General features: G+C 53.7%; 8 protein-coding genes across 8 annotated transcripts; 3 read left to right on the forward strand and 5 right to left on the reverse strand.

Moving 5' to 3' along the window:
* Positions 1-1649: 1649 nt before the first annotated feature.
* Positions 1650-2470, reverse strand: BGZ61DRAFT_588682 (uncharacterized protein; the record flags this gene model as incomplete). The annotated part of the gene is made up of 2 exons (XM_046256537.1): positions 2241-2470; positions 1650-2144 (listed from the first exon to the last, which is right to left on the reverse strand). Exons 1-2 carry the CDS (start codon positions 2268-2270, stop codon positions 1650-1652), a joined length of 525 nt encoding a protein of 174 aa, XP_046104436.1. The 5' UTR covers positions 2271-2470.
* Positions 2471-5471: 3001 nt separating this feature from the next.
* Positions 5472-5989, reverse strand: BGZ61DRAFT_532830 (uncharacterized protein; the record flags this gene model as incomplete). Its single annotated transcript, XM_046253919.1, has 2 exons — positions 5472-5803; positions 5899-5989. 2 exons carry the CDS (start codon positions 5987-5989, stop codon positions 5472-5474), a joined length of 423 nt encoding a protein of 140 aa, XP_046104437.1.
* Positions 5990-9904: 3915 nt separating this feature from the next.
* On the forward strand, positions 9905-10863 carry BGZ61DRAFT_532831 (argininosuccinate lyase; the record flags this gene model as incomplete). The annotated part of the gene is made up of 3 exons (XM_046253920.1): positions 9905-9959; positions 10033-10247; positions 10351-10863. The coding sequence occupies 3 exons, from the start codon at positions 9905-9907 to the stop codon at positions 10861-10863; spliced, it is 783 nt and encodes a 260-aa protein (XP_046104438.1).
* Positions 10864-11655: 792 nt separating this feature from the next.
* On the forward strand, positions 11656-13022 carry BGZ61DRAFT_588684 (uncharacterized protein). Its single transcript, XM_046256538.1, has 3 exons — positions 11656-12047; positions 12114-12577; positions 12643-13022. Exons 1-3 carry the CDS (start codon positions 11686-11688, stop codon positions 12804-12806), a joined length of 990 nt encoding a protein of 329 aa, XP_046104439.1. The 5' UTR covers positions 11656-11685; the 3' UTR covers positions 12807-13022.
* A 287-nt stretch (positions 13023-13309) lies between these two features.
* On the forward strand, positions 13310-14212 carry BGZ61DRAFT_532833 (uncharacterized protein; the record flags this gene model as incomplete). Its single annotated transcript, XM_046253921.1, has 2 exons — positions 13310-13602; positions 13669-14212. 2 exons carry the CDS (start codon positions 13310-13312, stop codon positions 14210-14212), a joined length of 837 nt encoding a protein of 278 aa, XP_046104440.1.
* Positions 14213-14887: 675 nt separating this feature from the next.
* On the reverse strand, positions 14888-16242 carry BGZ61DRAFT_352088 (uncharacterized protein; the record flags this gene model as incomplete). The annotated part of the gene is made up of 3 exons (XM_046240395.1): positions 14888-15092; positions 15152-15551; positions 15612-16242. 3 exons carry the CDS (start codon positions 16240-16242, stop codon positions 14888-14890), a joined length of 1236 nt encoding a protein of 411 aa, XP_046104441.1.
* Positions 16243-17764: 1522 nt separating this feature from the next.
* On the reverse strand, positions 17765-19390 carry BGZ61DRAFT_532835 (uncharacterized protein; the record flags this gene model as incomplete). The annotated part of the gene is made up of 2 exons (XM_046253922.1): positions 17765-18979; positions 19040-19390. The coding sequence occupies 2 exons, from the start codon at positions 19388-19390 to the stop codon at positions 17765-17767; spliced, it is 1566 nt and encodes a 521-aa protein (XP_046104442.1).
* A 2825-nt stretch (positions 19391-22215) lies between these two features.
* Positions 22216-22739, reverse strand: BGZ61DRAFT_452571 (uncharacterized protein; the record flags this gene model as incomplete). The annotated part of the gene is made up of 1 exon (XM_046245966.1): positions 22216-22739. A coding segment is annotated over exon 1 (326 nt), but the record flags the coding sequence as incomplete, so codon positions are not given.
* Positions 22740-22828: the final 89 nt, after the last annotated feature.

Consider the following 22828-nt stretch of genomic DNA (forward strand, 5'->3'; position numbering starts at 1 on the left):
GACGTTGTCGACTGCTCTTGAGTCACGATGGCCTGGTCTACCGGGTAGGTAGCGTAAAGTGGTCTACATCGACAGACATTCAACATCCTACCCTTGATAGCTAGAGTTCTGGAGATAACATGGACATCACGGGCGATCTGTGAGTGACTGTATCTTAGGGGTCAATTGTCGGGTTTGGCTACCTCAGTGATGCATCTAACTGTGAAGGCGTCTGATCCATCATGTCCTCCCCTGAATCTGACACGAAATATGTGTCTTGTGAGCCAAATCAACATTCCTGCCTCATAAACTTCATGCTCATAGTTAAGCCCGTTATAAAACCCTCGGAAGCTCCCTAAACCCGACCGTGATGATTGTTCGCAGCTCTGGCACACTGGGCGCTGTCTGCTTAGCGTGAACGATGACTTGGTTCGGTTCTACCTCCTGGGTTGGATATCCAGGTAGTGGTTATGGCCCAAATCCCAGAGATATTCCTCGATAGAGTCGCTGAGACTTGAAAACGGGCTGATGAATTTAGTGGCCAGGATTTCAACACGGGTCGGGATCGCGTCCTTGATTTGCTGAGTTGACACCAAACGTTTTCCGTGACGATCGACGGTGGCCCCCCACAAGGTATTCTTGACACGTTGGACAATGGTCTCCTCCTGCTCGGGTCAGTTGAAATGATTGCAGATTATGGTGTGAACCTCACCATAGAGGCGAATGATTTGGTTGTTCTCATCATTCGTGTTGGAACTGGCGCGGTCACGGAAGTTCAACATGGTTTCCCACATAAGAATAGTGCATGCGTCTTGATATCCCCATCCCTCGGCCTCGCAAACCTCCTCAAAGTCTCCCTGGTCGCTTGGCAGTTGCCCTTTATCGGAAGTTCCGCCGCCGGTGTTGTCGGCACCCGAATCGTCAGAGTCATACAGAGCGTCCACTTTGTTAACAATCCGTACCCACTTGCGGTGACTGGGACTGGTGTTTTTAATCGAAGCCATGTCGAGTGCAACTGTGCTTTCGAACGTATGTGCAGAAGAATTGGTTTCTTCCAACGCGACGCAGTTGAGAGCAGATGTGTCTGCCAATGTATAGGGAAATGGGCTGTTTGGCTAGGTAGGTAATCGGGGGTAGAAGTTGACAGTGGAAGACCAAGCCAACGCTTGCGGCACAATCTGAAGGCGCAACACTTATGTTGCCTTGAAAAAAAGATGTAAGGTTGAGGTTGATTGGGGCGAATGATTGGCTGGAGATTTTTAATTTGTAGGTGAGTTATTTTGACTGTGATTCATGGGGAACGGGACAAACTCGGGCTTGCTGGTTGTTCTTCTATCCTTCTCTAAGAGCATGTGCCTACAACGAAACAGAGCAGCTAGCCTCCTATCCTCATGCATACCAACCCAAGTCTGATCCCTCATTCTTGTTGTCGCTCTTTCCATCCTGATGTGACAAAAGCCCTGGATCTCGAATGTGTTTGTGTGGGCGATAGCGTTCCAAATTGTCTCACTGACGATTGATTGAGGAGAGTTTCTCTGCCTGAAGCCTCTCTAAAACTGCTGAAGGCAACGTCGATAGTAAAGTGCAACTCGACCTCGGTCAATACCTGCGCTTTTCTGTCCCTTCCGTCCCTGCTCCTAACCCGACAGACTTGAGTGCTTCGGCCAAAATCATGCGTTGGGTCTTTGCGTTGGCGATCTCTGGAGTTCTGTCTTTCCGACGATATTATTTGTGATGGAGGTGTAGGTATTGGCAGTCGGATATGATAAACCAACGTCATTGCTTGGCCCTGGTGCTGGGACTTGAAGGAGGTGTGCCTGGCGCATCGCCGCAAGGCTTCCAGCAATGGAACCATATGCACGCCCATACGGGCAGATGAATCGAACAGCCAAGACTTCAGAGTGAGACGGGAGCGCGTTGGCAATTTCTTGGGGCGTCTGGATCTCCTTTCTATAAAAGGCGATAGCAGTCGCGTTCGCGGACTCGTAGACGCGGGCTAAAATCTCTCTCCCATCCCCTTGATCGTAGAAGTAATAGTTTATTAGCTTCAAGACATCGCGGTACAGGTCTAGGAGTGCGTCGTCAAAAACCTCTAGCTGACTGGGATAGTGGATGTCGAATTCCTGACACAAGGCCCCGTGCGCCTCCGCGATGCCCCATTCATCCTAGGATAGGGTGTCAGTACTTAGATATGGTTTATAGCAAAGGGAGATATCGTTGAAATCGATATTGAAGTTGGTGTTGAGGTGAGTTGCACTGACCACGAGGTGATTAAGTGTGGCTGGGTCCATTATGCTGTAGTGAACTGTGGATTTTTTTCGTAAGGATAGAGGATATGACGATGAGGTTAGAAATGCCGGATTTAGTCAGTCCGTCAGGCAGCGAGAGGTGACAGCGCAAGGCTGAATATGAAGACACGACACTTGTCGCCTCAGTTCAAGTTGCAAAGTTGAGTTTTGCTGAGGCCCATCAGAGGATGCTTGAGGATTTGGATGAGGGTCTGAAGAAGAGTCAAGATGTAGAGATATGCAGATTCGGATTTATTGTTTGCTTTTGAAGTTTGGGGCCTTGTGTTTGCTGCCTGCTACCTGCATCTGTGTGTTTGTGATTCAATTTTAGCTCATTCGTTGCCCCTTGTTAACTCGTACTCAGTTAGGCCTCGAATGAGTCAAGATCAAACATCCACATAATCCTTGGGTCTCATTCGATGTAGTGGATCAAAGAAGCAGGTAGAAACTTGTCAGTTTTGTCACATGGCTTTTTACTCTGGTCTTTGTTCCATAAGTCGCCCACCAACACTACAGATTGTCTTCGAAACTTGAGCTCAAAGACGTAGCAAGGGACTTGGTGACACTGTAGGCACTGATGTAAAACACAGTCTATTTGCGCTCAGTTTTGCGTACGAGGAATTCTGCGATATAGAAGTAGATGTACTTTCAGCTCAGTGGTTGTAAGTACAGAAAATAGACCGAATCTCGTTCGCCGTATTGCAAGTGTGGGCTTCTGCTTGCCGCCACTCTAACCAACCCACTACCCTTCGAAGAATGACGAGGAGACACCAAAAGACACTGAGAAAATTGGAATTGGGAAAGCATGTAGCGCCTTGAAATACCTTGCCTAAGAATTTCGATGCCATTCATTCGAAACAACCTCCTCCATTTGTGGCTGTGCTCCCATGCCCTCGATGGGTGAAGGAACGTCGGCTCTCGCTACAACCTCAACCACGCGAAGGACATTTCGACAAGCCATAGGAGTGGTGGATCACTTCTGAGCATTTTACCACCGGTTCTACCCCATAGAACCCTGATATTATCTTCAGCCGAGTTGCTGTGCCGCTCACGTGGTATAATGGCTCAGCCGAGAGGAGAAGCGACATTGCCGAGGGACAACAATATTGCCTTGGCTAAATATCAGCTGTTATTCGAGTTTTATTCCGGCCGCGGTACGAAGACATGATACAGAGTAGAAACCCCTCGCAACGGTTAAGCTAGTGCCCCGAACCTCGGAAAATATTGTTGTTTGGTTGCAAGAAGCCGAATTGTCCACATTGACACCATCTTGGGTAGATTTGCTGTTCGATATTGGGATCAAGCCTGCAATAGCCTGTTACTATAGATTCTCTTGCTGATGGGGATCTTCAAAAGCACATGCAAAACTGTATCAAATGCATACACAAATTCGACCAAAGAAATCTAGATGGACCATTGATATCCTCATCTTCCACGACACATTCAAGCGAATCCGATATCCTATGATGACCATCACAAGGCATCCCATTCCTCGCCCCCAAAACATCCCACACCCTCACGCCCACCCATGCAAACATCATATGAACCATCCCACGATGCCACTCGGCACTTACGCCGCCCCTGACGCTGTCCTGCTGCACCCCTCGCATGATTCATCATACGACACCTCTACCACCGTAGGCCCTCGCCCACCACCACAGGGCTGAATACCACCCAACCCTTACCTTGCCCACGGGTGCTGTAGTGAAACTCTCCGACGGGACAGCGCCCGTGTGAGTCGTACACACAGCAGCTTGGCCTGCAGGAGGCTGCTCCCTGGTTCCCTGTACCGACAAACCGACCAGGGGCTTTGGGCTTTATTTTCGCATACCGCCTCATTGATTCGAAGCACCCCCATGTGCTCACCGTCCTGGCCTGGGTCCCATCATGTCGCTCGGGTCTTATGCCAGGTCCCCAGTGTAAATCATGGTCGGGAAAGGTCGGAGCCTGGCTCGAACCACGACATTTCGGAAAGGATCGGAATCACAGGCCCCGGCTGCGGACATTGTTGGAAAATACTACAGAACAGCCAAGCAATTTCTGGAAAGCACGTACGTTTCTCTTGGTTACGTACAAGTCAAGACGTGCAAATGAAGCGCCAATGACACCACATGGAGTGGACGCCGCACTCACTCTGTGCCTAGCTCGAATCCCGTCTAAGTCAACCCGGTCCCGGCGCCGGCCCGGTTCGCCGCCTCTCAAAATCGGCGCCTAAAACATAGTTTTGTCTGGAAAACTGTGCGCTGCAGCAGACGCGCAGTGGGTATTTGATCGAAGTCGGCTCTCATTTTGACCCGACGACGCGGCCGGCGTGGACAGAGAAATGTGTGTGTGTGATCGTGCCGGGTGCGTGGGTGGGTGGCGAGAGAAGCCGATGCCGACGACGGGAACGGGCGATACTGCCGGGGCCGGCAAGAAGCCGACTGGGCAGAAATTCAAGGTGTTCTGGACCGGCCGAGTCGGGGGCTGACTGGGTGTTAATGAACAGCTCCGGCGCCCGGGGGGCAGAACGTGGCGTGAATGCTGGTTTCGGAGTCATCTAGAACCTCAGGGGATGGGCAAGTGGTGGATCGAGGTTGAGTTTAGACACAGGAGTCAATGGACTTGGTAAGATTTTGGAACTTTTTTTGTCAATTCAATATTTGAAGTCTCCATGCTTAACGCCATGCTCCTCGCGTGCTGTTAAAGCACCCAGGTAGGTATACATCTATGCAGAGAAAGGCGTTGATGCCAGTCAAGTTAACAGAAAAAAACGGAGTTCGAACCGGTCTCCGTTATCCAAGGATACTCGCTTTTGACACCCTGGGTTTCCACCCTCTCATCACTTCTGGTCTTCTCCACAGCCTCTTATAGCTGTCTGACCAAGACCAACCCTTGTTTTGCCTCTCCCGGGATGGTGCTGTAGTTAACCCCCCGTTGGCCGATGGAGAAGAACAGCTGGCCATGCCGCGGAGGATGCTTCGCTTCCTCCAGCTGGTCAACGGGGAGAGTCCTGCGTAGTTGTCCCCGAACATCATGCACTATTCAGTGCATGTGGCCGCCTCCGCTGTGACGCGGTGTCTTCATACTCGTCGCCTTGGGGGGTTGTGCTCCAGGCAGTGTCATCCCCCCGCCTCATCGCTTTTCAGCGTGATTGTGTGTTATCGTTCGTTCAGCCCATTCGTCCCGCCTCCGCCGTGTCCCCATCACCCATGGATGGGGCATTTAGCCGACGAGAGCAGCACCACCAGACTCAATGGCCTCGATCTCAGCGGCGCTGAGGGCAGCACGGCGGAAGCGAGCGGGGAGCTCAGAGACGTCGAAAGCAATGCCAGAGGGAGCGTTGACGGGGCCAAGGCTGGCGCCCGAGGTACCGCCAATGCCATCCTCAAGACGGATGGTCTTCTGGAGAGGACCGTGCTGCTGGGCATGGTCTCGGTAGGAGCTGAAGGAGGTGTGTCGGGAGGAAGCTGAGCCGTCACCGTAGTGGGTGAAGTTCTCGGGGAGGGTGCCAGTAGGAGAAGCGGGGTGAGGCTTGGCAGAGTGGTCGAGGTTGGCTGTGAGGAGTCATGTTAGCAGTGTACGAGGGGATGTTGGATTGTTGTTCGGCTGTTGGCCAGGCAGGCTAGCCGTGGGAGTGGGTGTGACGTACCAGGGATGGTGCGAGGACCCAGGAACTTGATGAGAGGAGTGCGCTCGGCGTGCACAGCAGCCTGGCGGAGAGCTCGAGTGGCGGAGAACATGGCGGCGGTTGCTGGTTGAGTGGTTTTGCGGTGGTTGGTGGTGGTTGAGGAAGTGAGGGTGGGAGAAGCCGGGAGATGCGGGAAAGCTAGGTTGAGTCGGCTTAATCGAGTGCGGGCGAGCAGAGGCGACGAGAGCCGGATTTGGAATTGGGAATTGGGGATTGGATGAGTGGACGAAGGAGTAGCAATGAATCGATCGAAGCCCGTTAGCTTGCTGTAGGATGGCTGACTTGAGTGAGGGAGAGAGTGAGTGAGGAAGGAAGAAGAGCGAGAAAAGGACGTCGTGGGGTGGACGGGAATGGGCGTGATTTGTATATGAGGAATTTTTCCCGCGGCGGACGCCTCGAGGAGCTCACCTCGCCATATTTTTCTGCTTCGGTTGGGCTGGCCGAGCTAAAAAAGGCTGGAGCCACTCCTCCTTCGCACTGAACTACGTAGTAGTTCGGCGGTCCCCAGCCCAGTTCCCAGCCCGGTTCCCACTACAATGACCTCCCCAAGCAGCCCCAAAACGCCAACAGCGCCTGAAAGTCCAGGGCCATGCAGGGCTTACAGGGGACGTCACCCCAGCCCACCCACTGCCAGCCCACCCCCGGCCACCCACCACGTTTACCCACTCTTGACGCCGCCGCTCTGTGCCACGCTTCTGCTCTCCCAAACCTCATCCACCTTGCCCACCTCCCCACGCGTCCACCTCCAACCACGCAGCAAAACACGCACGAAGCCCAAAGGTGCGGGTGGAGCTCCTCTGCCAGGCAGCGTTGCGCCGAGTGCGACGCCATTGGCAAGCAACCACATCCGGAGACGGAGCGGAGCGGAGCGGACCAGGGATGGGGGCCGCCGCCATGGGCACGCAGCGGCAGAGCGAATGGCGTGTAATCGGCGGGCAGCACCGAACCTGCATCGGGGAGTCTGGAACTGCAACTTGCATGTGGGATGAGATGGGCCTGCGATGGGCCTGCATCCTGGCAGCTGGGCGACGTCTGCCGATTCGACGAGGAAGCATCCCATGATTCCTGGTTCGGGCAGACATGTGTGATGGATGCCATGCCCTGACGCCCAAGGGCAGTCCAGAGTGCACATGGGAAACATCACACTCACACCTCCACGTCCACGCGCATGTACAGACGCAACGCACCACATCATGGGCCTGTCCTACGTAGCAAGATGCTCCGCGAGCCGAACCTCGGAGCAGCCCCTGGGCCGTCCGCCCACGCCTTACGCCCATGATGCCATTTCCGTGCCGCCGTCAAACAACGCAACCCACCGTCGAGACCTTGCGCGCTTCCACCGTGAATCGTAGTGCTCATTTTTGCGTTCCGCCATCCCCGGTCCGAACCTTTTGGTTGTGAGCTAGAAGGCGTGTGGTAGCAGACTTTTTTTTTCTTCCCCGTGCTAATGGACCGATGGAGAGGTGAATTAATGGATGGATGGATGGGTGAATGGGTGGTGCACTGACGGACTGGCCGTTCTTTGTCCACACACACACACACACTTACTCACACCTCATCCCCATGCCCTGGCCACCCACCCCCTCGTAACCCCTCCTCCTGCTCCTCATCACAGACCTACAGTACTAGCACTCCCGTTCCTGCGGGATGTTGGCTACAGACGCCTCCGTTGCACGGGTGCAGGGTGTTTCGCGGGGGGAATTATTGCCGTTTCCAGCAAGCGCACTCTCAGCTCGCTGGGGGTGGTTGGCTTGCGGGCGGGCGGGCGATTGTCGACGGGCATATGGGCGTCTGTCATTGCCTTCAGCGCCACTAAACTCTGGGGAAGAAGCTTCCGTCCGGCTGATGGGAATGTCAATGATGGATGAAAGGCTATCTAATTGCATCTGCCGTCGTCTCACCTAACCTAGATGCTGCTGCCTTGCGTGGATGCAAAGGCAGATTCGGCTCGGAGGACTTCCGCCAACATTCACATCCCCAACCACATCCCCAATTCACTGCCTGGCCACCGACGTAATTACCCACCTACGTAACATTCGTTTGTACTACTGTTGCTTTAGTTGCCGCCGCATGCGGAGGAGACTAGACCCTGCTCCCCTAGTCCCGTACGTACGAACTGCTGCTAACGTTCCAGAGTCGCGCGCCGGACATCCGAACGAGGCGATTCATGTTGTCGTGGACACACCTTGGCCTAGAAGGGTCTTAGTGTAGGGTCGGGTGTACGGGGTAATAAGCTTCGGCGACTGGCAGCGAGTTAGGGAGCGACGCGCCCAAGATGATTGATAATCTGGTTGATGAATACTTTTCGATCGCCCATCAACCCTATCTCCAGACTCCAGCGAAAAAGAGAGCCCCGTAGTTTGTAGATGGGTCCGAGACGGATTGGTAGACGGCCGGATCGCTGACCATACTATGTAAAGTGGCCTGCGTCCCTCTCTTGGATTCAATTGAATCGGCGGAGGGCTCCGAGACGCAACATGAGAGCGTACTGTAGCCTCGCGCGGACCCCCCGCTCATCCGACAACAATGCAATTGCAATAGCTTCGAGACATGCCGTCTGATTTTCCCCTGGCACGACTCTGATATCTCTGCAGCCCGCAACGCGTTCGCCCGGATCTGGACCAATCCCAGCGCCGGTGGAGGCTATGACAGATGAGCATTACCACAGCAGCGTCGAGCGACTATCTCCACCTCCACACACACCTCACACCTCGCGAACCCACACGGACGCCTCACCGGGGGACACGACAAGGCGCCGCAGCGGCTCTGGAAGCAGAGCAACAGACAACAAACGACGGAGCTGCGACTTGGAGCAACCGCTCGCCGCATCCATGTCCACATGCAGAGTCCCCACCACGTGAACACCACTGATGCTACAGCGACCACACCTCCCGCCCGCAAGCCCAGGAACGCCGGCGGCGACACAACCTCCGCCGGGGATTTATCGGGGAGGCACATGCTTTTCTCCCGCCTGTTTTCTTGGAACTCGGGATTCACAGAATTTCAGAACTGCACCCCACGACGCACAAGCACAGAAGCATAAGCACGAGCACGAGCACATGCCATGTTTGCTCTACACCCTCACGCCCGACGCACACATGCAGGATGACGACGGGAAAGAGAAAGAAAAAGAAAAAAACCAACACCCATCGTGCCCTTCCGGACCTGGACCGTTTCGCCCGGTTTTGCCTTTTCCTCTCTCCGGTCGGCGGTCGGTCAGCACCGGCATCGGGGGACCCTTCACGGCACGGAGGTTTTTTTTTTTTTTTTTTTTGGCTACTCTGACGTGACTGCAGAGGAGCTCTCTCTCTCTGGGCCATGGCTCGTGCCCCTAAACCCACCTTAGTAATCCCCGTCCACTTAGTAGCTGACGGGATGACGGGAAGGCATGGAGACTAACTACATACCGTACCTAATTGATAGAGCGGACAGCATGGGCAGCGAGGAGATGTTTGCGCTTGAGTAGGTAGTCCTCTGTTGTTTAACACAAAAGGAAAGTACATTCTCAACAGTCAGTGTCGGCATTCCATCCCTTCCGCCCACCAAGACGTACCCGCACAGACTTGTATGTTGTCTCTGTCTCCCTGCCTTTCATGTCTGAATATCCCCGCGATAAGTCAAAGACATCCCCCAGATGGCCAATCATCTCCCCCCAAGCTGCAGCTACCCGTCGTTCTCTGGGGAAGAAAAGGCTGATACAACCAATGGAACAAATGGAACCAATGGAATCAGTCCCAACACCTTGAGAATTCCTCATCCGGGTGGTCCGTGACTCACTCCTTGATGACTCCTTGACGGCATGTGTGAAGCATTGCACCGCATCTCGCTCTAATAGGGACCAGACCTGTTGCCCAAAACTTCTGCCCAAATCATCTGCCCAACCTCACCTGCAACCTCCAATTCGTCTCACGCGCATATTCCCGCCTTAGCCCGCCCCTCGTTCTATTCGCAAACATCATCTGCAGCCATGGCCTCTAGTTCCAAGCCAGAGGGCAGCATGCTCTGGGGTGGTCGATTCACCGGTATGTCTCCCTTTGGTCCCCTTCCATCATGGTAGCATCTTCAAGGGCGGCGCTCTGATACGTCACTCCGTAGGTGGCCTCGATCCTCTTATGGTCAAGTACAACGAGAGCATCTTCTTCGATCGTGTGCTCTACAAGCAGGACATCCTTGGCAGCATCGCCTTTGCCCGCGCCAACGCCAAGAACGGTATCATCACCCAGGAGGAGTTTGAGGAGCTCGAGAAGGGTCTTCTCCAGGTCCAAAACGAGTGGGAGACTGGCACCTTCACCATCATCTCCGGCGTCGACGTACGTCGTTTCCCATTGCGCCTCGGCGTCATCTCTGCCATCTTCCCAGTCTAACAGATAACAGGAGGACATTCACACTGCCAACGAGCGCTGACTCGGCGAGATCATTGGCAAAAATGTCGCCGGCAAGCTCCACACCGGCCGCAGCCGCAACGAGCAGGTTGTCTGCGACATGCGCATGTGGCTCCGCGATGAGCTTCGCAAGATTGACGACCAGCTCACCAGCTTCTTGAAGTTGACGGCTGCCCGTGCCGAGAGCGAGATCAATTACATCATGCCCGGGTACACCCACCTGCAGCGCGCTCAGCCCGTCCGCTGGAGCCACTGGATGCTCTCCTACGGCTTCGCCTTTGCCAACGACCTCGAGCGCCTCCGTGAGGTTATCAAGCGCATCAACCGAAGCCCTCTCGGGTGCGGTGCCCTTGCTGGCAACCCCTTCGGCATCGACCGTGACATGATGGCCGAGGAGCTGGGCTTCGAGGGTATCCTGTGGAACTCCATGGGCGCTGTTGCCGACCGTGACTTCGTCCTACTCCACCGCCGAGTTCGGTTTCGTTCGCCTCGCCGATGCCTACTCCACAGGCAGCTCGCTCATGCCCCAGAAAAAGAACGCTGACAGCCTCGAGCGCTTTTGTAACTCTAGTCAACGAGGTCTGCGTTCCAAAAGGAGCAACTCGACTTTGATTCAACTCGTGTTCTTTCGCTGTCGCACAGAATGTAGTCTTGAAATATTACCAGTTGAGTAGATTGATAGTTGTTTACAACTATGGATCTTCCGTCCCGTGCAGAGCATTGTTATCCACACACGTCAATATCTTTCTTTACCTACACATAGTTAGGGAAGCAGGGTCAAAGCGAGGACTCAAGACAAACACAACTCTACAACTCCACTATTAATTACTGCGATTCCAAACACTGAGTGTGGTGCTTGGTTTGCCCAGTTGTTTGCTGCTTTATTGCCGTGATCCATCTGATAAAGACAAAGGCTATGAACCTTGAAGATATGTCGTAGCCTGATGCGTGCGTGGAAGAGCTCGGCTCGCGTGGCTGTGAACCTCCGTGAAAATCTGCGAACGAACGCGCTGGGTTACGGGGCGAGTTGCACGACGCGGGGGTCATGGACCAATTGACCATATATTGAGTCACCTCTGAGTAGTTGGTTCCGTTGGATGGGCTTGCGATAGCCTCTATATAACCAACCAACGAACCTGGCGTTTGGATTGATGTCGAGGATGAGGAACCGAAAGGCAGCCTTGAGCCTGACCAGATGCCTGCCTACGACACTCGTGTTTGCTTACTGCTAGTTACTAACCTGCGAGGTCACCGCCTATAAAGGCTTTCACTCTTCTATCTGTCTCCCTTCACTCACTCTCTTCCTTTTTCAATCTTTCTTCCCCATTTGCAACCTCAAGACCCAACAACATCTCGGGTTTGCACCATGATATCGAACAGGTTTAGGAATGGATCTGCACAAGATGTGTCCCCATTCTTCAGAAAGCTAAACTGGGATATCCGTCGCCTCATCTACATCGAACTCTTTGGTGAATCTCTCGTCCATATCGGCTTTTCTCAGCCGAAAGCGGGAGGTATGACAACCAAGACTCCCAAGCTTCCTGGCCTGTGGCATTGCATTTGTCGAAAATCACGCGAGGAAGCCCCCGATATGTACCGCGAGCATGATCGTGAGTGGTGCTCTTGGGCTTGCTGGTTGCTAGCAGTGGGTGCTCAGGAGGAGGTTCGCAGACACAGGGGAAGGGAATGTTATTTGGCCACTCATCTTCTTTTCACTTGCAAGTTTGCGTAAGTTGTGCCTGTGCTTGGACATGTAACCATGGCTTTTAAATAAGTGAACCTGACAAATCATAGTTTTGAAGAAGGCATTGGCATCCTCTACGGGACAAACTCGTTTATATTCCACAGCCCGCGAGACTTTTCCACTTTTCAGTCCTACGCGATGTCATACCTCCACTCCTTCAGGTTTATTGACGTCGTCGTGGGCGATGGACCTCGTCGACACCAAGGTGACTGGCTTCCAGAGCTCAAAGCCTTGTGCACGACCATCCGTGAGCCTTTCCACCGTCTCAACCTGCGGATTCGGGTTTTAGAAAAGTATGGCTTCTCGGTGGGGAAGAGATCCGTCGTGTCAGCTATAGCACGAGCTGTGCAAAAACTTCTACGGAGTGATGACGATTTTGTCCGGCATATTGATCTCTTCTTGTCGGAAAACCTCTTGTCGGCCGTTCAGTCCAAGGTGAAGAGACTGATCGAAAGAGACTTGCTCGCACTGATGCCATGTTCGCCAACGGACAACAGTGACGAGGGCTCCGAGTGTGAGGAAACTAAATCTCGGGGTCTCACAAAATTTTCCGTGCTTTGACTTTGGCCGTGACTTCAGCGGCCATGTTCGCTCTCGCACTGATGATGTCCGAACCTATTACTCGCAACACCTTTTGTAAGCGCATGGCTCTCATGACTCTGAACCCGATATGTGAACAGCTTTGGTGGCCTTCACAATGCCTCTTGAACTTGTCAAGTGGAAGGAAGTCTGGCGAGAACTGAGGGGGTGGACAAGGGTGGGCAAGGCGACAGCGGTCTGCTCTGAGGGCAATTTGGGACTGGTTTTTGCCCGCTAAGAGCTGGAGCATGGAGTTTTCATACTTGTCAATCAAGGTAGCCCGAATTTTCTTGTGGGTGGATGTACCTGCACTTCATCAGGGGGAAAGGCTGGTGATTGCGACAGCTTAGTCGGTAGTGATAACGAAAAGTGTATTCTGCATAACTCTGGACTGGTGAGAAGCGAGGGCTGCTCCGTGAATAAACCTGCCAAGGCGCAGAACCCCCAACTTTGGCACGTCACAAAATGGCCGTGATGATTCACTGAAAGGGTTTGCAGCCGCTCGTGACTTGTGTCCCCCAAGGTCCTTCCATCGCCCGCCTCAAATTCTTACCTTTTCACCTTTTCACCATCTTCGCCTCACTTCCAAAACTTCCTGGGGCCTCTCCCTTCGGCCAGTTCACCGTCAATCAGACCTTTCTCTCGTGTGTCACCCTTGCACTCCAAGATGGGCCACAGATTCAATAAGGGTCATGACCAGGCAAAATCGCCGTTCTTCAAGAATCTCAGTGAAGACACCCGGCGCCTCATTTACCTGGAACTCTTCGGTGAACGCCGTTTACATGTTGAATTCTGCCATCAATCTCCCTTGTTCCACCGAAAAGGCCATCCTGCCGGTCGCCTACCAGGTTGGTGGCATTGCGTCTGTCGAAGAAATGACACAGAGCCACACAAACACGATGAGTCCAACCACAAGTGGTGTTTTCTCTCGGCGAGTTTGCTTCGCACTTGTAAACGAGCGTAAGTCTCCCTGCGTCGCTACAAACCCACAATCGTTACCGTACCAGGATTCTAACGTGACCTAAGTGTCGAGGAAGGCCTTCCGGTGCTATATGGCACTAACATGTTGGGATTCAAAAACTCGAAAGCCCTCCTTCACTTCAAAGCTCAAGTCGAACCATATTTCTCGCTCATCAAACACTTGGACATTTTTCTCGGCGATATCGGGCTTTCAATCAAATCCAGTCACTCCACCAGCTCCTCTGTTTGGGAACTCGAAACCCTACTCCATGTCATGGAAGGATGTTACACGCGATCTTCAATCAACCTGCGGCTTCGATTCACCCGCAACAATTCTGTTCATAATGATGGCAAGAGACATTTGATTTGCTGTCTACTTACTACATTTCTGAAAAAGATTCAAGGCCTTCGGATTACAACCGAAGTTGTCTTGTCAGCCAATCTGAAAGCAGTGGCGGAGTTGTGCAATGAAGGCGGCTACTTGACATTCACTACCGGGTCGTCTGACGGCTTTGCCGACAAAAAAGGTGAGGGTTCTGACGATGAGAACTACGGAGTCATTCATTTTTCACCAGACACTGGTGGATGGGATAATACTTGGAGCGATTAGTGAAGCAGCACAGGCACTGACACCCAAATATTTGCACAGGTTGTTCAGATGTTTGGACTTGGCGTAGGCTGATCTGGCCGAAAGTTGCAGGAGGACACTGAAACACGGCTTTGGTGTGTATGAAGCAAATATGAGGGAGGGTCATGGGTCTGGAGGATGCCTCATACACTGTGGCATGGTTGCGGGGGGTCACTCTCGCCACATGCACGAAACCAACAGTTCTTGGTATCTATTGATTGCATGCTAGGGAAGTTCGAGACAGTATACAAACGAATTTCGCTTCTTTTACCATCATCTCCAAAGTGTCTTGCAATAATTTGGTCCATGGTGTCACATCCATCTACACTACATGGCTATCCACATTATGCTAAGCGGAAGGATATGCTAGACCTCGGTCTTGCTGTTTGCGTTGTCGATGATTCTCTTCCGAGCTGTGGCATGGACTTGATATATGTAAATAACATTGTGAGCGCATTGAATGACAATACTCGTCAAAAATGAATCTATGTGTACCCAGTAACCCAAAACCGTGTGAAACCGCATTGCCCCGACCACACCTAATTCGCTATGCACCGTAAGTCATCGTGAACAGAACACCCAAAGCAACGCCCGTACAACCAGTAACCATAGTTAAAGCGCAAGCAAAGAAAAGTACTAAAAACGACCATGATGCCCTCATTTACCGCCCCTGCGGACTAGTTTCCTCACGATCAAGCTGCACTCGCTCGGGTCCTCGAAGACATGCCAAGCCTCTGGAGGTATGCCCTTGAAGGCCTTTTCGAAACGTTGGAGTTGGTTCTTCTCGTCGATGCCGTAGGAGGAAATGTCGGTAGCCTTGCGGATCAGTATCATTTTGACCCAACCAGGCTTAGCCCGGTAGCTATTTCTATGTTAGAATATGAAGGTAACAAGTGTGTGGTTGGACGTGGTGAAACTTACATCTCGCCATAGGCTTCCGGATCCGACTGAGTGGAGTCACCAATGAGAATCATCTTCCTTTCGGGCAGCCACGAGTAAATCTTCTTTATGCGATCAGTCTTGTACTCTTCCGTGGCCACGGTCAGGGCCGTGAGTAGACCAGCGACGCTCCGCCAGTTTGAGTCGCGCAGGATCATGGTACCAGGGGGGAAGTAGCGGGTGCGAAACTCGTGGAGCAGCGGGTATAGGTTGTAGGGAGAGGCAGAGAGGTAGAACCACGGGGTGTCGCGCGGGAGAAGGGACTTGAGGTCGGCGTAGAGCTCGGGCATGCCCGGGACTGGTCTGGGTTTCTCAACAAATGTCTCGCGCAGGATGCCGAGGGGGTCGCTTGTGAGTGTGATCTTGATTGTATCGTCGATGTCTAATGCGACATGTGTTAGCGATGGCTTGTTGAAGTCCAACAGGAAGAGAAGATACATACCCGAGATTATCGACCAACCCTCCGAACCGGCATAACATGTCTGCATCTGGAGGATCCCCTTGACGCTGCTGGGCACCTTGGCTGTCCCTTTGGCAAACGATCCCTTATGATGGCGCTTAACGGGCAGCACTTGGGAAGTGATTCCATTCATGCTTGTCGGCCCCAACTTGAGTTCCTTCCCTAGGTGGTCCACCTTGAACACTCGCACAGTCTGGATGTCCCACAGGAACGGGATAAGGCGCTCCTCGATGGTGTCGCGCTCGTCAGCATCGTCGGCGAGCCCCAGCATCTTAGCGATGCTCGACACGACATCTGCGAGGTGGTACTTCAGATCAGGCTCGAAGACAGCGGCAATAAACTCTGCCTCCCATTCGCCCTTCTCTGGGGACTTGTATGCGGTGTTGTCGAACAGCCAGACGACATCTTCCCCGTCGACTGGCTTCCCAAAGCGAGGGAAGCTGCCTATGCGAGACAACCAGCCACTGAAGTTGAGGGACGACAGCGGGCGCTGCAGGGACGAGGCCTTGGGGTCGGGCAGGCTGGCCTCGACTTCTTCGAACTTCTTCTCTTTGCGGGTGCGCAACTGCATGGCGTTGGCGTCAGATGAAGGTTTTGGATCGGGGACTGCCATTGTGAAAGAAGGGAACGGCGGGCCGTGTGCCTGGGGTTGGGTATAGGTATTGGTGCGAGGTGCTGCCTGGAACAACGTCCTCGCGGCTGAGGACTCTGGATGGCGATGTCGGGGTCGCGTGGCCTAGCGGGTTGTAGAGCGGTTGTATCAGCGGTTTCGAGTCTCGTGCTCGTTCGGTCAGGTCAGGTCGGGGAGAGAGGCGGTTGTTATAGGCAAGTGTATAAAAGACAAGAGCCCGTGTCGACGACATGGCGGGCGATAGGCTAATGTGCAACCGTGCAACCGCGGCGACCCCGCGCATCTGGAAAGAGCTGAAAGAGCCCTGCAGCAGCTGAATGGCTGAGGGACAACCTTGACAAGTCTTGGCTCCAGGGGACCTGTGACCTTCCGAGTTGGAGTTGTGGGATTTGCGTCGGGGAAGTCAGAGTGTCGCACACCACATCCCGTATCCCGCGAGTGACGGACCAGGGGGCGTGACGTTGCTGCATGATGAGGGTCACGGACTGGAGCAACCTAAACCAAACGCCCATATTCCTTCTGCGTCGCAGGTCGCATAAGGCCTCAGCCCCGTGTCCGTCTCGTCTCGTCGCACCGATCCGCCTCCGCGGGTGGATCTCGAGCGACGGCTCTTGTTTCGAAAGGGAAGGCATCGACAAGTCGACGAGAATAGTGCTGCACTTGACCGTCCCAAGTCGCGACGATGCCGTCATCGCCAGCCCTAAGCCCGCTGAGGTGACCCACTAACGGCGTTTAGGCTGCTGACCGGTCACCTGCCAGCCTGTGCGGTGCTGTGCGGTAGTGCACGTTTGCCCTGTGAGGCGCCGGGATCATGAGCGACGGGCTGCGGACAGGCGCTATTGGATGCGCTACGGGACCCGCCCCGCCGAAGTTGGGTGTTAATTAGAGGGCGATCTCATCTCGGAAGCCGACGCCACAAAGCTTGGCGCGGGCAAGACGCGGACGCGGACGGGGAGGGTGGTCGGCGCGCTGACGGGGCCGGCGGGTGAGGCCGGTGGCATCTTGAAAGAATTGAACGAAGCGGCATTCCCGTAAAGACTGGTCCCCGGGCCGCGTACCTTGCTGTCCGCCGCATCTGCAAGTGGACCGGCCGAGTCTCTCCGACCAGGCTTATCTGGTCCGCGTTCTCGCCTGATATCGCCGTATCTGGCAGTCAGAATCAACTGCCGGGGTTCTATTTTCGGCATCCAACCCCCAGCGAGCTAAGAACCAGGACCAGGAAACCCGTATTAGACTTTAAAATATCCACAACTCAATTCATCATGCAGAAATGATCGAATCAATTCTGAGGGTAACAGAGTAGCTCTCTACGGCTACTAATATATCATACACTCCCCATTCAACAAATAAAAGCATCGTCTATAAAACGCCTGTGTTGGTTCAAACCCACTTGATGCAAATCTGCATGCGTGCGTCCCTTGGTATACAACAAGAAATCCACAATTATCCCGGACCCCAAACTCCCAAAATCATTTGGTTTTGCCGCAACATGTCACCCACGGTTCTAGTAGAACCAGCTGGACTTTGGTTGACGCACAAACAGGCCTTCCAGCACGGATTCCAGTACCGGCTTCGTCACCTCCACAATGGCTCGCTGGCCGATGGTGAAGGCATCATAAAATAGGTGGTCGTGGGGGATCGAGCACTCTTCTGTCACTTCGTCCATGTCGACGGACAAGTCCTCTGTTATGGCCCTAACGCAGGGCGTCCACACGTCCAGAAATCGCAACGAGTCGTTGGCAGACAGTGTTCCAAAGCCCTTGGAGTCCTTGACTGCAGACCGCTGCATATCCTCCTCCGTCATTGCGTTTAGAATGGTCTTGGCCGGGTCGATTTGCAGACCGTTGCGGAGAGGATACGGTGCATAGATGACTCGCTCGTTTTTGGCCTCGGTGGCATTCAGAGCTTTGGATCGCATGGACGCCGGCAGGTAATCGAACAACGAGTGGGACTGATTGTTGTCACTCTCGTCACCCTCTTCGTTCCTCCTCTTTACCACATGCTCATCCGTCTCATCGATTACGCCATCAGGCTTCTTGGTCCTCATCTCTTTCCACCTCATGAGTCCCAAATCCATTGCTTGGTCCCAGTACCTGGTCAGCCACACGGCATTGCGGGTCTGTTCGGCCTGGGTGTTGGGAAAGGGAGGCGAGGGGCGACCGCGCCAGCCTGGGGTAAGGGTGATGTCAAAGAGCTTAGGGATCAGAACTCGGAAGTTCTCCAACTTGCGATCGTCGACGTCGGAAGCAGCGTTGGGTGCCGTCAGCTCCTGGACCTGGGACTCGGTGGCATTAGACCAGAAATCGGAAAAGGCAACCGAGTTGGGGTAAAGCGAATGCTTGTACAGGTGCTCGATCTGGGCGAAGATGTGGGTGGTCATGGAGTCAATGAGATCCTCTGCCGTGCCGAGGGGAAGCGCAGCCATGTTCCAGATTTCCCAAGTACCAAAGGTGAAGATCCAGAGCGTCTCGTGTGGCACGGCGTCGGGTGGCGGCATGGCAAGGAACTGCTTGATCTGATCGGTCAAATCAGGCGTGCCAACCGGGACAGGGTACTGTTCGCCAATGAAGTCGTAATCAAGGGCAGGTTGGTCGGTGATGTTGGTTTCCCTGGTGATCTGGTTCAAGGCGCTGAGTTCGTGAGCATAGAGGGCGTGAGATGCCATCCCATGACTGGAGTCGCCTGTGGGAACAAGGGAAATATGCGATGTGCAGTTCATCTGGCAAGTGTGAGACAGTTGCTTGGGAATATTGTGGGTTAAAGGGCGGATATCTCTTACCTGCTTGCAAAGCTCCTCGGTCCAGGTTGTGCGCACATGGACTTGATCAGCAGCGCTGCCAGCTACATCGGGGGAACCAAAGACGACAATTCTGAGGTTGGACTGCTGTTCGGGCTCGGCTTTCCATGACAACATGTCCTTGTAGCCTATCAAGTTGCTACTGACGCCCATCCGTTCAGGCAACAGGCCAAAGAGAATGAAGATGGTGAGCAGAACGGCGCTAATCTGGAGGAGAACTCGGAAGCCGCCACGCCAAGCGCGGGTGGAACAAAAGACGAGGGTCCTCGCCAGCGAGTTGCCTCCATTACTGTGGTCCATTGAAGTGGGTGATTGCCACCCTGAGGTGATCATGATGGGGTGGAGGGGAAGTAATTGAAGGACAAGACGTGAACAAGACGAGAAATCGATGCCGATCGAGAAAGTGATGATGGGAGTTTTCGATGAGAGGGCGAGAGGGCCAGATAGGTAGGTCACTGGGCTGGGTTGAGAGGTCGTTGTTGAACCAGCCCGACCGAAGGTGACAGAGAAGCGGTGGAGTGAAACAATATTGACGCCAGGTTTGGCCCTTGGGAGATGACGTGGGCAAGAGTGACGCGCGGTGGACGGTTTAGAGTGGATGCCAAGCAAGGAGCCAAATGAGGAGCCGAAAAGGATAACGGATGGGGAAGACGGCGAAGGGCGGAGACAAGGGAGGAAAGAGAGTATCGGAGACGATCGGAGACCAGATGGAAAAGAGCGTCGGGATATGAAAACGAACAGATAAAAGAAAGACAAAGTTGGTCCAGCGGAGCGGGCTAGGAGAGAGAAGTTTGATCAGAGACAGAAGCAGGTCCTGGAGGCTGCACGTCAGGAGAGGTCGCACATAACGTACGCGTAGCTTCATCAGTAGCGCATACGGAGTACAAGTTACAAGCTACAACAAGGCGAAAAAAGGGACAAGGCCGGGACAATTACGCGGATCCCCAGCCATCGGCCTCCAAACGCACGGCAGAGGGATGAGGAGGGATGAGGCATGGGTCCAGGACGCCTCAGCTCCATCCGCCCCCCAGAGAGCCAAGCCGGCCAAGAGCCAACCATCATCGAGCGTACGGCGGGTTTGGGCATGTCCCACTTGCTTGCACTGAACATCCTCAGTTCCCTGATCCCTGGGATGCGCATTGGAGGTGCCCTGTGCATGGAAGAGCCCACCTCCGGTCTCCGCTCTGATGCCTCTGTACGCGCAATCCACGGCTGGTGGTTGCAAAGGAGCAGAGGAGCCGCGTGCAAAATGCCCACTTCCCGGCCAGCGAGCACGCGACACCACGTCTCGCTGGGCTTTCTCTGCCTCGGGCTGTTTGAAAAACTGGATTGTTGCAATCTGCAATGCTGGTGCAGTTTCCCACGCAAGGCCCCCGGTCCTCCTTTTTCTCGGCAACACGGCCATTCCATGTCGCTTTTGCAGTGACGCTTAGCGTCGTCAGCTGGTGGACCGGGTTCTAGGTCCGCCATGGTGGTGCCGAATTGCGGTTGGCGGCGCCGCATCGCCGCATCGCCACCGAAGTCGCCGCCACGCCTGCAACTGACAGATTCCGTCCATTGCCATCAAGTCGAGTGCTCTGTGGCGGACCCTTTCCCTCCGATTGCCAACGCGCCAAGATGCCCTACAGGGATGCACCACATGGGCGGCTGCGGAGAAGGAGACGAATATATCCGGATTTAAGAGTCTCATCTTGAGCCGACCAGAAACAGCTGTGAGGCACAAGACACCTCAACGCCTCTCTGAGTCCCTGACTTGGCCCCAGTACTGCAGTTATTAACTTAGTCCGGTGCTACTGTTATTGATTTAGCTCCGAGACCATCAGCCTTGTTCGGAACGGGAAAAAAAGTCGAGGCACAGATAGCCACCTCTGTTGATAACTTCTGCCCCTGGGAGCCACGTCGCTGCAGCTCATGTCACCTTTCTTTCATCCTCTTATTCCCGACACATCATGTAGGTCAGCCCTGTATCAATTGACTGAGCCCGACTTGAAGCCCAATTCTGTCCCTTTGGTCCTCCCAATTTCTCTCTGTCTTGACCAACTCTCATATAATCCTTTCCCGGGTGAGTCGGATTGGTTGTGGCTTTTATTGGCGGTGGCTTTTGTTTACGATGCCGATATTCCGCTGCAATGCTGCTATAATATACGAAACTGGACGAGACTGGCCTTATGCGTCATGGCGTCCTCCAATCCCCTTCGATTTCCCCGCTACGTTGCCGTGTTAAGCGCTCTCTGGCCCGGCCGTGTAGCCGTTCTGGCGCCCTTCGGCACCAAGAACGGCCTCTAATCATGGTTAATTCAAGAAATCCCAGCCGACGTGCCGACAAAGTACGGAGCAAGATCAATCAATTCATGGGTTGACTGGCCATCCACATGCCAGCAGCTACGCTTTGGTTCGTGCATCCAGACTCAAACCCAAGTGCAGCCACACATGCTCCCAACCAAACACACTCACAACTCTCTAACTTAGTTGGTAGTAATACCCCAGCCAAGCCAATAATACTCCCAACTCTGCGACGCCGCAACAGCACGTCACCCCTCTGCAATCCAACCATGATTGGCATGTCCCTGCCACGTACCCTCCCAGTGCAGAGAAGGATGCACACGGTGATGTGAGCAACTCAGCCCTTTTTTGATATTGCACTACTACGCAGTAATGTAAACAAATAGCACCAAGCTTTGGGATGTGGATATTTGTGGATCGGTGTGTGAATCTTAACCAAGGAGTCTCTCCATGTCATTACATTACCTTCATGCTTTTATTTAAAGAACCTCCCACCTTACCTTGTAGTTAATTCTAACTGATGCCTTTTGTATATCTGGCTCCGGCAGGTATCTTGCTCCACCCCGCAAAAAAACGCACAGTGATCATCCTGATGGGGAGAAATCAATGTGTGTCAGATTTTGGTGGCAACCCTCAGTCCTCTCAACCCCGAATCAAGGCAGTTCGGTGTGATCGATGATGGAGACGCAGAGTAAACTACAACTGGTCGGTCATCACAAATCTGACCTTTGGGTGGGGGGCTCAGTAGTGAGGAGGCCCTGAGCCTCAGCCTTATCTTGGTTCTTGGTCAAGAGGGTGAGGGAGAGGGAGGACTAAGGACTGGGAGTCAATTCCAGTCCTAAGCACTAGCAATATGGCCTTATTTCCACCAATTCAGGCCTGCTTGCCACGACTGCGCTTGCTAGGACAGGACATGCTAAGGGCTTCCGTCAGGACTCCTTTTTCAATCACGTGGTGCACGCTTTCGTTGGCCGATCCATATCAGTTGACAGCTCACTGGCAGTTCCCTCGCTTTAGCATACTCCTTCCACGCAACACCCTTCACAGGGCGGCGGTACGAAGGAATGCATGGCAGATCACTGGCATATTTTCTGCCAATGACGGATGGTTTTCTGAGACAAAATACGGCTGCACCATCACAACAGTGGTCAAGCGTTGCCCTGTCTGCAGACTGCGGCTCGTGGTGTAGATTTTGTCTTAGACGGCGAGGAGGAGTCAAGCTCATCGTGAACAAGTCATGCGCGGGACCGTGAGGGAGAACGACCAGGGACATTCGTCAAGGGCAACGAAAGGGGACGAGAAACTCAATGCTTTAGCGGATTGTCCTACAGGACCCTGAAGAAGGAGGCCATTCATTGCAGCCAGTGAAAATAAGGTTGATCAACTCCCTCGAGTGGATTTGATGCTCTTTTGGTCATCGTCGTTGTCCTACCTGAGCCCCACGTAGTCCTGCTAAGACTGAGGGTCACGCCCCACCATCACAAGGCT

The sequence above is a fragment of the Ilyonectria robusta genome, assembly GCF_021365365.1.
Source record: "Ilyonectria robusta strain PMI_751 chromosome Unknown BGZ61scaffold_10, whole genome shotgun sequence".
In the NCBI taxonomy this organism is placed as follows: domain Eukaryota; kingdom Fungi; phylum Ascomycota; class Sordariomycetes; order Hypocreales; family Nectriaceae; genus Ilyonectria; species Ilyonectria robusta.

What these genes read in the sequence shown, in the direction of transcription:
- BGZ61DRAFT_588684 (XM_046256538.1), top strand. Translation starts at nt 11,686, where the DNA reads ATGATATCGAACAGGTTTAGGAATGGATCTGCACAAGATGTGTCCCCA. An exon ending in CTTTTCACTTGCAAGTTTGC is followed by an intron (nt 12,048 to 12,113) that starts GTAAGTTGTGCC and finishes GACAAATCATAG; the next exon opens with TTTTGAAGAAGGCATTGGCA. An exon ending in CAGTGACGAGGGCTCCGAGT is followed by an intron (nt 12,578 to 12,642) that starts GTGAGGAAACTA and finishes CCGTGACTTCAG; the next exon opens with CGGCCATGTTCGCTCTCGCA.